The following is a 13,779-nucleotide window of genomic DNA, read 5'->3' on the forward strand; positions in this document are numbered from 1 at the left end:
AAAACAAAAGATCATTAAAAGATAAACCTAAAGTTGGGAGGGGGATGCCAGATGCATTTCTGGCAACACAAATATACAACACTGCAGTCTGTGAAAGCCTGTTACATCAGTTTATCCATCTGCTGACCTGCTGTCACATTTTAAAGGAGACACATGTGCATACATCAGGTGGAAGAAATCCAACTATTTTTATTGCATATACAGAAATATCTATATGGATTTATGTGTTTTAGAGCAGGTGGTGCACAGGGAATGTCGTTATCACTAAAAGCGTACACATATTTTTGTGCTGTTGAATACAGACGTGGTTCAAAGTGCAGATTTAGATGCTCTCCACAAATAGTGCAAATGTTTAAAACTTTTCCATGCAATAAATGTCACTGCTCTATTAGTCAGCTGAGGTGTTCTTCCTTCAGCTGTCCACCAGGTGGCAGAAAAGTAGCACCGTGTCTGAGCAGACTCAGCAGTGGGAGGTGAGGAAGAAGAAGGTCACGCTTAAGAGGAAGAACAAAACAATCTGATGAAACACTTTGGATGAGAGGAGTTTGATTGTTTTGAATCAGTTTGTTGATTGTTAATCACATTTTTCTTCTAAAAGCATGAATGTGCCTAATCTGATCATAAAGAGAGCATAACTACCAAAACATACAAAGGTCTTCAATTATGCCTCTCGTACAGTCGAGCACACTCAAAACGGTAAAACTACACCGCGGCCAGATGTGCGCTGTTTAACCAAGGCTGGTGATGTTGGAGCGGCCACCAGGGGGCGCTACGATGCGGTGGCCAGACCTACGAGGGACGTTGTCGTCAATCTGAGCACCTGAGAATAAAGTAAAAGACATATTAGACCAGTCATCAGAACCGTAATGTTAAGAGTGGCAAAGTTTACCCATTTCACAACCTGAAAGGCTGAAGTTGGACTGGTGCAGGTTGCGAATCGGTGGCGGTTGGTGAGAGGTGGGCGAGGTTTTGGCAGACGGAGAAGGAGTGATGTACTTGGGCATAGAGGGGACTTCATACACAGGGCCGTCATACATCCCACGAGTGACACCCTGACTATTCTTCACCTGGATCACAGATCCAAAGGACACGCAAGTGAATAAATGTTTAATTTTTGTTTAGATTTTTAGTCTCAGATTGAACCTGGATAAGAACTGTACCTTTTTAAAAAACAATAAAAATGGATTTTCTGTGTAGGGGAAACAAACGGAATACTGAGATTTTCCCTTGGACACGTTAGTGAGAATCAACAGGGGGAAAAACCTAATCTTCACATTTCATCCAGTTTTTTTGTCTCTAAAAACTTTGGTGGGAAATCACCAAAGCAGACTGAGTGGCTGCAAGACTAAAAGAGATACTACATGCATGTGGTTGATGATTCACCGTATATTTGACAACAACACTGAACAAAAGTAAAGTTTTGGTTTGTGAACATTCCGTTTGTCATGTTGAAATGGATTATTTAAACAAACGCTCCGTACCTGATTTCTGAATTTGACGCGTTGGTAAGCAAAGTCTGGGAAGGGTTTGCGTGGAATAAACCGACCGGTTCCCTGCTGGACTTGCAGCTTGCCTCCTTCGTAAACTATCTGACCTTGGCTCAACACAAGCGCTGGGCCACCACGGCATTCCAGACCTTCAAAGATGTTGTATTCTGCAGCCTGTGTGGAAAAGGGGAAACATTCGGGAAGAAAAGAGAGATCAAGCAAGATGAACAAAGAGAGCTCGATTTTGGTACGGGTAAGACTGAAGGATGGTCAATGGTGAAGAGGTATGGAGGGACTAGGACTTAAAGGGGCAATCCAGAGTTCCCCCGTTCAGGAAGTTTTTGTTTACATCCGGGTAACTGCACAGATCCACACAAGCTGGAGGACAAGAGCCCCGTCTCCAGCCATCATCCAGAAGTGGATCTCTGCGATTTTAGCTAACTAAATAAAACCTAGGGATTGAGATCTTACAACTTTAGATCATCTAAGATATCTTTGTGCAGATGAACAAAAAAAAAAATATCTCAAAGCTATCAGTGTTTAGCATAAAGCTTCCAGATCCATGTTTGAATTAGCTAACGAGCTGTGTGGACGACAGTCCTCCTCAGAAGCAGCCGTCTGAACTGAAGGAGTAACCAGATCTCTTCTACGTTAAAGCTGAACAATCGCCGTGTCCTTGGAGATTAACGAATGCTCCGTTTATTCCGATGAGCAATGTAAACAGAAACGTGAACGACATTAGTGGCTGCCTGCTCCAAATACACAACACTCTGTGTAATTATTGTAACAAGACCACTACTGTGGGTCACAGAGAGCTACAATTAAGGTAAATCCTTATGCAGATCCTAAAGATCTTCATTCAGGTCGTTGCCATGGCAACACTGACTTTGCTATATACATGGTATATCCCAGCACTGGTCACATAGACCCACTGCCCAGCAGCTCATCGAAGGCAGACAGTGTCATTTTCCACTTTCTGTACTGTCAGCATCTTCAGAGCTTCTACTCTTATTCTTTTGATTGATTGCTTATTTAAAAAGGGGGACTGCAGGGTGTGTTCCAACTACAGGGAGATCACACTCCTGAGCCTTCCTGGTAAGGTCTATTCAGAGGTTCTGGAGAGGAGGGTCCGTCGGATTGTTGAACCTCAAATTCAGGAGGAGCAATGTGGTTTTCGTCCTGGCCGTGGAACACTGGACCAGCTCTATACCCTTAGGGGGATGCTGGAGGGTGCGTGGGAATTTGCCCAACCAGTCTACATGTGTTTTGTGGATTTGGAGAAGGCGTTTGACCGCGTCCCTCAGGGGACCCTGTGGGGGTACTCCGGGAGTATGGGGTACCAGGCCCTCTGATACGGGCTGTTAGGTCCCTGTATGACCGGTGTCAGAGCTTGGTCCGCATTGCCGGCAGTAAGTCGGGCTTGAGAATCAGCTCCTCTAAATCTGAGACCATAGTCTTGATTCAGAAAAGGGTAGAATGCCTTCTCCGAGTCAGGGAGGAGGTCCTGCCCCAAGTGGAGGAGTTTAAGTATCTCGGGATCTTGTTCACGAGTGAGGGAAAACTGGAGCGTGAGATCGATAGGTGGATTGGTGCTGCATCTGCAGTGATGCGGGCGTTGTACCGGTCTGTCGTGGTGAAGAGAGAGCTGAGTCAGAAGGTGAAGCTCTCGATTTACCGGCCGATCTACGTTCCTACCCTCACCTATGGTCATGAGCTTTGGGTAGTGACCTAAAGAATGAGATCGCGGATACAAACGGCCGAAATGACTTTTCTCCGAAGAGTGGCTGGGCTCTCCCTTAGAGATAGGGTGAGAAGCTCGGTCATTCGGGAGGGGCTCGGAGTAGACCCGCTGCTCCTCCACATCGAGAGGAGCCAGTTGAGGTGTCTTGGGCATCTGGTCAGGATGCCTCCTGGACGCCTCCCTGGTGAGGTTTTCTGGGCACGTCCAACCAGTAGGAGGCCTAAAGGTAGACCCAGGACACGGTGGAGGGACAATGTCTCTCACCTGGCCAGGGAACGCCTTGGGATTACCCTGGAGGAGCTGGCCCAAGTGGCTGGGGAGAGGGAAGTCTGGGCCTCTCGCCTTAGGCTGCTGCCCCCGTGACCCGACTCCGGATAAGTGGATGAAAATGGTTGGATGGATGGATGGATGGATGGATGGATGATTGGTTAGGGTTAGCACTCTTCTTCCTGACTGTCCTCCATCCATCTCCCTTTTTCTTCCCAAGTTCTCACCGACTGCTGGAGTTTCGCTGTGATGGTTTTGACACTGTCAGGGTCCCAGATGACGATGTCAGCGTCGGAGCCTGCAGCAATGCGTCCCTTACGTGGGTACAGGTTAAAGATCTTCGCAGCGTTGGTTGATGTGACTGCAACAAACTGGTTCTCATCCATCTTCCCCATGGCCTGAGTGTCATAGAAGTCGATATTAACTCTGTTACAAACTCACAGCCACACTGTCAGGAACCCTCCTTACCACAGCCTTGTCCCACACAAAACCCATCCTCTCCTCCACTCCGTTGACTCCTTCTGGGATCAGTGTGAAGTCATCTCTACCGATCGCCTTCTGGGAGGTGCTGTACGCACAGTGAGAGCTGCCCACCACCTGGAGGTCCCCGCTGTGGACACGAAACACAGTGACTCAAGTATTTGATGATCAATGTGAAATGTCCACAGCAGGAGGCAAAATCAGGAACCAAACTAAAAAAAAAAAGTTTTCATGCTGATCATTTGGTTAAAGCAGGGGTGTCCAATCCTGGTCCTGGAGGGCCGGTAACCAGCAGGTTTTGTGGTTTTTCTGCTTCAACACGCTTGATTAGCTGGTGGAATCACCTGTGCAGCAGCTCATCAGGCTCTGCAGAAGCCTGTTAATCACCTGCTGATTGAAATCAGGTGTGTTGAAGCAGGTTAAAACGAAAACGTGCTGGATACCGGCCCTCGAGGACCAGGATTGGACACGCCTGGGTTAAAAGGGTTTTTGTTATTGATAAATCAGCCACTAGGTGTCCTCAGTGAGCCTGTAATTTAATGTGCACATCATGAGGAGGTTTGGTGTTTAAAACCAGTCAGCTGAAAGTGTCAGAATGGTGCAACACAGCTGCAGTGCTGCTGTCTAGAGCCTCTGTTAATACATACATATGCACTGCATTATTAAAACACCAGCAACACACACACACACCCATTCTACCTCTTACTGTACAAGAGAAGAGTGTTTATCATAATCTTTGGTGTGAGGCCTGTAATTTACTCATTGATCATAGTGATTATTCTCGGCTGTATGATCATCATCCTAACGCAAAGCGATTGCTTATTATAGCAATAATGAGCCAGCGTAATAAAGTGTTCACATCTCTCAATAGGAACCTGAAAATAACTCTGTCATTTCAGAGGACGCTGGAGGAAAACAGCGGTGTTAAACCCTCAGAGCAGCATGAGAAGCTGCAGTTGTGGATCAAGTGTGGCTAAGCAGAGAGGAGGACAAAGAGGAAGAGGAGGAGGAGGAGGGAGACGCTTGGTAGCCAAGACAGCAGATGATGAGTTACTCTAGGTCCATGTGCTATTTATGGAATCGAGGGCACTTTGAAAGTGTGCAGCTGGAAGTTGCTGGTGTGTGTGTGTGTGTGTGTGTGTGTGTGTGTGTGTGTGTGTGTGTGTGTGTGTGTGTGTGTGTGTGTGTGTGTGTGTGTGTGTGTGTGTGTGTGTGTGTGTGTGTGTGTGTGTGTGTGTGTTGCTCCTAACCTTAACACAGTTACATCCTAATTAATCCTAATCCGACACAATCGTTTACACATCTGGACTTGTTTCAGAATCAGAAGTCTGCTATGAGTCAGAGATAAGTAAAACCATCTAGAGGTGAAAAAGGATGGTAGTTAAAATGGTTTGGGTCATATATTTTAAATAATGAAATCAGTATCTGCAGTTCATGCCTGATCTTTATTATTCACAGCTTGTGATGCGAAAGACTTTCAGCTAAAAGCACATCTTAGTTCAGCTCCACATCTGTATAACAGACCGAGCTGTAGCCATCTTTGAGTGTTATTATTTGTCATTTTCATAAAGATTAGTTTTACTTTTCATTAATTTACCTGATAAAATGTTGTTACTAAAGTCCTTGTCTTTTTGAACATTTCTCTTCCTTTTGTACATTTTTAATCTTTTTTTTTTTAAGTTCAAAGTGAAGGCTGCACATTTTCAGAGTCATGCAAAACGTTTTTCAGGAAATACAAAACATCTCAACTGCAGAGCAAAAGGAAAAGCTCGATCTGAAACTTTAAAATCCATCCATAAACCTGACGGATGTGAAAGACACCCTGCAGATCTGGTTTGTGTAAAAATATGAAAAATTGAGGTTTTAGCCTTAACTCGGCAGAATCGAGCTTTAAACATGTGCAAGTCATGAAATCTGGCCCCTCGTTCAGCGGGAGTTGAGGAGGGGAGGTCATAACAGATGTGTTGTCCTTCGCTGCAGAGGTCAAACTACCTTCAAACGTCCACTTTCACTTTTCCTCCGTTTGTCCTTTTCACTGATCAGATTTTTATTCTGCATCACACTAGTAGTGATGGGAATTCCGGCTCTTTTTAGAGAGCCGGTTCTTTCGGCTCCCAAGTGGCTCCTCAGATTTTCTGTTGCGTAGAGTACATTTATAACCAAAATAATGCTAGAAATCTCCACTTTCCGACTGCTGGCGCTCATTTTCTCACCGTCTTCGTCGCACTCTCCTCCCTTTCGCTCGCCTTTTTCCTCCTCCTCATTCCCTCTCGTCTCCCTCCTCCCACGTGTGCTCTGCTGTGTGTCTGAGTCTGATCCTCCCTCTTCCCCGCCCCTACTGCTCTGTGTGTGGACAGTCTGGACACGCAGTTACACATGTTGACCAATCGCCTGTAGCTTTCACCAAGGCAGGGGGGGAGGGGGGAGGGGAGGGGACGGCTCCCGTCGTTCACTTCAAAGAGCCGGCTCTTAGAGGCGGTTCGTTCACGACCGACACATCACTACACACTAGCTGCTGTGTGTGGTATGAATATAATGTATGTATAAAAGTAAACAGATCCCTGCTGGTGTCTCCTATCCTGTCACTTAGGTAATTTCCTCATAACTATGTATGTTCTGGGGTTAAAGTTCAATTAAGCGCTGTGGGTTGTGTTCACAAAGAATTCATCTAAAAATGTGATTTATGTTTTAAATGCTTCTACTGTACCGTGTAAGAAGTTGTTTTTTTGTACGTTGTTATGAAACATGAAGAAACCTCGAGCGTTACCAGGCCAGCAGCGTGTGAAGGTGATCCAGGGTTGTGGGATCAGGACTCAGAGGTGGAGAGGTCACATAAGCTGCTGCCTTGGCCCAGTTTTTGCTCCAATAGTGAGAGCCGTCCGTGGCCAGGCTAGCTGTGATTGGCTCCCCAAAAACCACAGAGCCTGTGTGGAGGGACAGTTGGACAGATTCTGATGAAAATAACTGAGAAATAAGAGCGATGAAGTTAAGTGGAAGAAGAGGTCAGGGTTCACCTTTCCTCCGGGCCTGAGCGATGGTGTCGGCTGCACTCTTGCTCATCACCTTCGTGATGTAGACAGGACAGTTGACACGGTTTCCGAGAGTGATGGCACGGAAAACCGCTTCAGCCTCCAGCTGTGTGAAAAAAGGAATAAAACAAGAAGGTCATTAAAAATAAAATTGTATTTTTATGATATTAAGCTGCAGAGGGGAGTGTGATTAAAGTCACCTCTTCAGGGTGACTCAGAGGGTGCCCTTCAGGGCCTGTGATTCCCATTCCGAGGATTTTTCTCTGCTCCTAAAACAAACATTTTAGAATTAATCTACAGTCATTTTCAGCATCGTACAGCATGATGTAGTGCAGTGGTTTTCAGTTTCTGACCCACAAAATGACAATGTGACCCTAAGTCCTGCCCTATAATTTTCAATTCAATTCAATTCAAGTTTATTTATGTAGCGCCAAATCACGACAAGAGTCATCTCAAGGCACTTCACATAATAAACATTCTAATTCAGGTCAGTTCATTAAGCCAATCAGAAATAATGTTTCCTATATAAGGAACCCAGCAAATTGCATCAAGTCACTGACTAGTGTCAGTGACTATACAGCAATCCTCATACTAAGCAAGCATGTAGCGACAGTGGAGAGGAAAACTCCCTTTTAACAGGAAGAAACCTCCAGAGAATCCTGGCTCAGTATAAGCAGCCATCCTCCACGACTCACTGGGGATCGAGAAGACAGAGCAGACACACACACACACACACGCACGCACGCACACACACACACACACACACACACACACACACACACACACACACACACACACACACACGCACGCACACACACACACACACACACACACACACACACACACACACACACACACACACACACACAAACAAAAAACGGAAGTACTCTAATTTTTTGTTCTTTTTTAGCTTTTACAACAGTGGTGCTGAACAGGGTTTACTTTAAACTCTGGAGATCCTCGGATAACCTCGATATTATCGAGGTAATGAGTCCTGACCCCAGCTTTAGGAACCACTGTAGATGTGTGATTTGTTCAAGGCAAACAGAAAATCTCACATTGTGTCAGTCAAGAAAGATTGTACTTGTGACATGTTTCTGCCCAGTGAGCACCGTCTCCACTGGATAACCGGGCTTTTCCATCTCCATCTCCCTACTTCACCACTAACTCATTATTAGTCATCAGTGTTCAGATCATTATTAATTATCCTGATTTATTCTCACACTCATCTATATTTTTGACATATTAATATCCTTTAATCTCAACAGTCTTTGCCATGACCAGATCTGACACTTGTTGTCGCCGCTGCCTCTGTCCTCACCATTCTCCATCTTAATCACCATCACATCATCATCATCATTAATAAAACAGGTGCACGGTTATGTGCTCTGGGTCTGCGGCAGCAACATTAATCTTCAGTCGGTCTATTTGAGAGATGGCGAGTTGTGTAATGAGAAGATTTCTCAGCTGCTGTGCAGCTTGAGGAGAGATTTAAAGCTTACCTTTGCTACCAGGTCTCCGTTTTCAGCGTGAACCAACACCACGGCACCCAGCTCCTTCAGGAAAGAGAGAGCCGCGTACAGCTGCAACGGTAGAAGAAGATGTAGCGTTAGAGGACCACAGAGTGGATGATTCATGGGGAAAACAGTGATGTGAGGGAGATTTTTATACTAGTGCCAACCTCAGAGTCTGTCATCTGATAAAGGTCATTGTAGGCCATGAACACTTGGAAGGAGTTGACACCTGAAAATGGGAAAATGATGATAGGGTGCCGTCAGAGGCAAGACTCACTGAGACAGTTTAAATGGAAGGTAATGTCTAGTGCATGTCTGTCACTGACGCTTGAGCCAAGTTGCACAGCCCAGCCCAGCTGCAGAAAAAGGCCTCACAAGCAGCAGCTTGGTCTGGTAATTTTCTTCGTTTTGTTTACTTTACTTTAAAAAAGATTACATGCAAATGTTGTGCTCTGCTGCCGCAGCAGCATTATGGTGACAATAGATGTCCTCTGAGTCATGACTGTAAGAGGATTCAGCACTAAAGTGTCTAAATCTCTCACTTGTGTTCCCTAGATAGGTCTCCAACGCACATTTCTGAAATGTTACAGCACTAAAAACAAAAAGATACGTACCTTTATCCTGCACCAGCATTTCCAGCTCATCTTTAACGGTTTCATTCCACTTGGGGATGTCTACATGAAGAGAGTAGTCACAGCAAGCCTTTTTATCTGCAGCCTCCTGCCAGCGCTCAAACGCCTCCAGCAGGCTGCCCTCTGGCTGAGGGGTCACATGATCAACTGAAAGGTCCAAAAAAAGAGAAACGACTCAGCCACGTTTTGGAACCGTGGTGTGCATGATTGCTGCATCTGGAATGAGCTGCAGATGCTTCAGGTGTTTTCACTCACTGATCATGGTGGTGCCTCCAGCAAGAGCTGCCTTGGTGCCCTGCAGGAAGTCGTCAACAGGCTGCGTGTCGAGATACGGCTTCATCAGGCATGTGTTAACGTCGATCCCCCCGGGAATTATCATGCGGCCGTTGGCCTCGATCACCTTGACACCAGCTGGAGCAACCAGGTTCTCCCCCACCTGCCTGGTGGGGAAACATGCAGTGAGAAGAAAGAGCTGAAAGTGAGGCCTGATCTTGACATAAATAATAATCACGATACGCACATGATGAGGCCGTCCTCGATGAAGACATCTGCATAGAATGACTGATCATCATTGACGACTCGGCCTCCTTTGATCAGCAACCTTCCATCCTGCAGGAGGGGAGGAGCACATGGGGGGAGTACTGACATTTTGGCATATTGCATAATCTGTTTAGCAATCCACAAACTAAAGCAGTATTGACACAATCACACAAGCATGCTTTTATTTTGGTGGGACACTGCCATTTAAAGGAAGTCTGATTTTGAGTTTTAGATAAATATCATTTTAAAAACCACATTTGCAGCTACATTTAAATCTAGATGTGACTTTATATGTTTAATTTTAACTTTGAATGCTTAAAACTGACTTTGAATTTTAATTTTAACACCATTAATTGGATTACACAGTTCAAGTCTAAATAAATGTGTTTTATTATGAGGCCCCTTTTTCATGCCTCACGCCACAAAGAGTACCCCATCGAGTTGATCTCAACAAAGTTCTCTTTCTGTTCTAAAGTCACATCCAGGATGAAGCTTCTAATCCACACCCTTGCACCCAGGATGCCTGGCAACAGCTTCTGAGAAGATGCAAGGTTCCCATGGCAACCAGTGATCAGCTCCACACGATGACAGTCTGCTCAACCATGAGGAAAGATGCCATGTTAGAATGAAAGAATGTATGCCAGCATGCCGTGAGCGTTTTTGGTGCTAACCCCGCTGTGACAGTAACGCACGGGTTTAATCCCTCACTGATTTACAGAAGAGAGAAATAAAGAATGTGTGACCCAAAGGTGTCTACACACAGTCTGAGGACTGACACCTACTCTGCAGATCCACAAAGAAGAAGCTGACAGGAAAAGGCCTTCTGTTCTGTGCCACTCACTAAGAGTTTAATCCCGTCTCCACCCTGCAGCAGGGATTTACCCCGCTCTCTCACCCTCTGATGGGGGATGCAGTCATTCCCCTGATAACTGATTCCAGACATGCTCCATCCGCTGTCCACTCTGAACCAGGCTGAGATGACTCAGGCGCCCGTGTGGCGTTCTGGGTGCCCTTTCGTCTCTGGAGGTATCTAAACCTGAACTTGGCTTTTGTGTCGGGATGAAGCCGCCCCGTGCGGCTGCGTCAGCTTATGTGGCGCGCCTCAAGTGACAGATCAAGCGAAAATATGGCAAGCCGAAAGTGGCAAAATGCAAAATTTTCCAACTGTCTAACAATAAAACGTTAAACCTGTATTAATTTGATAATTAATAACATGGTAGGAGTCTGCAAATGATTAAATCTGTAGGAATGCATTTTGGAGAATTTTTCTCTTGAAAAGGTGTTTTGAAATAAACCTGAATTTTACTTACAAAGGTAGAAAGATGTTTAACCCTTTGATGCATAATGGTCACTACAGTGGACAGGTACTCAAAATAGTTATTTATTTTTTTGCTAGTAAGCTGCAGCTGTTGAAGACTTTATTGCATTTGAGCCGCTCCATTTGGACTTCAGTTAGTCAGACCAACATATTTCATGTTCAGAATGCATGCTGTCCACTGAGGTGGATATGTAATAAATTATTTGTAAATTAAATGTTACAAAAAATATTTGTTGAAATGTGTTTCATTCACACCTAAAGATGAATGAAAAAAATGTTTTAAAAAATCATGGTTGAAGATTTCATAATTCATGCATCAAAGGGTTAAGTTTTTTACTTTTTGCAAGGATGAAAATAAAATGTCTGTACATAAATAAAAGTTGTATAAACATATGTTTTCACATGTAGATCTACGGTGGAGACTAAACATAATGCTGTTGTGTACAATAAACCTAAGTTCTGGCCAAAGTTGTTCATTTTTAAGTTTTGCAGATCAGTGAAATAAAAACTCTGCATATAGACAAAATGCAGCCTCTCGGGGCATTTCAAACTCTCTTACTGGTTTAAAATATTCCATTCTCGTGCAGATTTACTGATGCTGGTTTGCTTTTATGATTAAATTTTTTCTATTGTTTGTATTTTTCTTTGCCTGTTTGCCATTTTTTCACGGGACAGGTTGGTGACGTTACAATTGTTACACTATCGGCTTGCCGTAAAAAGAGCCTGCATGCAAATGCACTTAAGGGGGGAGAAAAAGACAAGCGTGCGCGTGCACACGAGCACCTCGCATGCGAACGAGACAACGGTCGCTGTTCATTTCAGCACCACAGAAATCTGAGGCGTCAGATTTCTGCATGTTTTGATAGATTTGCTACGTCGGCGCGCGCTGAATGTTAAAATAAACAAACTGCATCGCAGCACGCAGTTGTTTATTCATGCAAACTGAGCATTTGTTTTACAATAACCAGCTGATGGCAGGGAGACGCCTGTGTCCAAACGTGGTGACATGAGATAATTTATTGGCTTCTAAACAAATAAATGATTTTCTGAAAGTGAACCAGTGTGTCTGATGCTGTAAGGAGCGTTAGGCCGACTCAGGGTAAAAGAAAACTGAATTCGTCCTTCCTACCTTTCCAGGTAGATTTTCCTCTTCTGCAAATTGGACCTCAGCACCGGTTCCAGTACCGTCAATCTCTCCGGTGGAGTTGGTCTGTGACCCCTCCCGGGCATCACCGGGCGTCTTCTCTACAGGGTCGCCGGAGTCCAGGATCCTCTCCCGACTCCTGCTTCTCGGGGTGCGGCTCCCTTTCCTCCCCACCGCGTAGCTATCGAAGTCTATGGTCTTGCTGTCGAACGCACCCTCCACGGAGCTGAACATGCCGTAGCTTTTGCGCTGGTTCGGCCCGCTGCTGATCGGCCCCGCCAGATAAACCGGGAGCTCATCCTCCCGGTTCCACTGCCTCCTGCAGTCAGACATTTTGGTGCCTTCCCTCCTGTCTGGAGAGATGGGGGCGGTTCTGTTCGGATTGTTTTTATTTATTTATTTTTTTCTGTCAAACCGGGTCCCGCCTCTCCAGGTGCGCGCGCGCACTCAACTGGATTCTGCAAACAAAACCTCTTTAAGCAAACCTAATAGTCTTCCTGTTCATGCATCTGTGATGCAACAACCAGTGCAGCAGACAGCAAAAAGCGTTTCTGTTGTTAATGTGGGGGTGGGGTGGGGGGCAGGCGTTCCTTCAGAGGATTAAAGCTCCATGTCAGCTCACATCTGGAGGGAAAGGGGGACACCTGTGCTTACTGGGTCCAATGGTGAAAGATGCTACTTGACGGTCCCATCGGAGCTGTTAGATGGCAGGAGTGTGTGATGCATTAAATTAAAGAAAAAATAAAACACGGAGATTAGAAAAAAAAATTCTCAGTTTTTTAAGGTGCATCTTGCAGTCGGAAGGGACATTTCTGGAATGTGAAAAAGGAATGTGAGGAAATGCAGTGGATGTTTTTTCTTTATCGGAGCAACAATCTCATGAGAATCTCAGCAAATCTCTAAAATAATCTAATCCCTGGTGATTAATAAAAGCAGAAACCTTTAGATTGGTGATGTTTTAGCTGAGTGACACATTTGTGTTACAATAAATGTTTTAATCGTTCATCATCCCTTTTCAAATGAACGTGTTTCTCTACAGCAGTTGAAAGATAAACTGATGTGTTTCTGAGGTAAAATGTGATTTTTAAAATGATCTGTACTTGTTTCTCTTTTCTGCATCAAAGTTCAGGCCAGAAGTAAAGCTGCCTGTGTGTGTTTGGTGCTTCATGTTTTCAGCAAGATTATGAAAAATGACCATTTTCTTTTGTCTCTATAGTAGTTCTTATAGAAAATAAACGTTGTGATGAGTGGTTGATCTCTTATATCTAAACCTACAAAGAGACTTTTGACTTACAATTCACATCACCAACCTTTTGGTGCGCATTACAATTAAAAGTCTAACTTAAACCAACAATCTCTCCAAAACAACTGTGATGATTTGGCAACGGAAAGCAGTGACCTAACCCGCTTGGTTTTCATCGACACAATCACCAGAACTCAGTGGCCAGCGCATGGCGGGGTGCTTCCTTCCTTTATTGCATTAAATCAGCCAGAAACTGCTGCACGGTGCCAAACCACGAGTTTGGGTCTTGTTGCAGCCAACCTCATCTTCCCTGCTCAGCTCTGTTCTCCTTTGGTGCCATTTGGGAGCAGCCACTCTCCATTAGGTTCAGCCCAACAGAGTTTG

The 13,779-nt window shown here is 44.9% G+C and overlaps 1 protein-coding gene across 1 annotated transcript; it reads right to left on the reverse strand.

The window, feature by feature from the left end:
- Positions 1 to 587: 587 nt before the first annotated feature.
- On the reverse strand, positions 588 to 12,540 carry crmp1 (collapsin response mediator protein 1). Its single transcript, XM_015954190.3, has 14 exons — positions 12,138 to 12,540; positions 9,671 to 9,759; positions 9,406 to 9,590; positions 9,133 to 9,297; positions 8,686 to 8,747; positions 8,507 to 8,587; positions 7,205 to 7,273; positions 6,990 to 7,110; positions 6,743 to 6,899; positions 3,964 to 4,105; positions 3,723 to 3,893; positions 1,482 to 1,661; positions 902 to 1,067; positions 588 to 820 (listed from the first exon to the last, which is right to left on the reverse strand). Exons 1-14 carry the CDS (start codon positions 12,483 to 12,485, stop codon positions 729 to 731), a joined length of 2,028 nt encoding a protein of 675 aa, XP_015809676.3. The 5' UTR covers positions 12,486 to 12,540; the 3' UTR covers positions 588 to 728.
- Between the last annotated feature and the right edge of the window lie 1,239 nt (positions 12,541 to 13,779).

The sequence above is a fragment of the Nothobranchius furzeri genome, chromosome 7 (genome assembly GCF_043380555.1).
Source record: "Nothobranchius furzeri strain GRZ-AD chromosome 7, NfurGRZ-RIMD1, whole genome shotgun sequence".
Classification (NCBI taxonomy): Eukaryota; Metazoa; Chordata; class Actinopteri; order Cyprinodontiformes; family Nothobranchiidae; genus Nothobranchius; species Nothobranchius furzeri.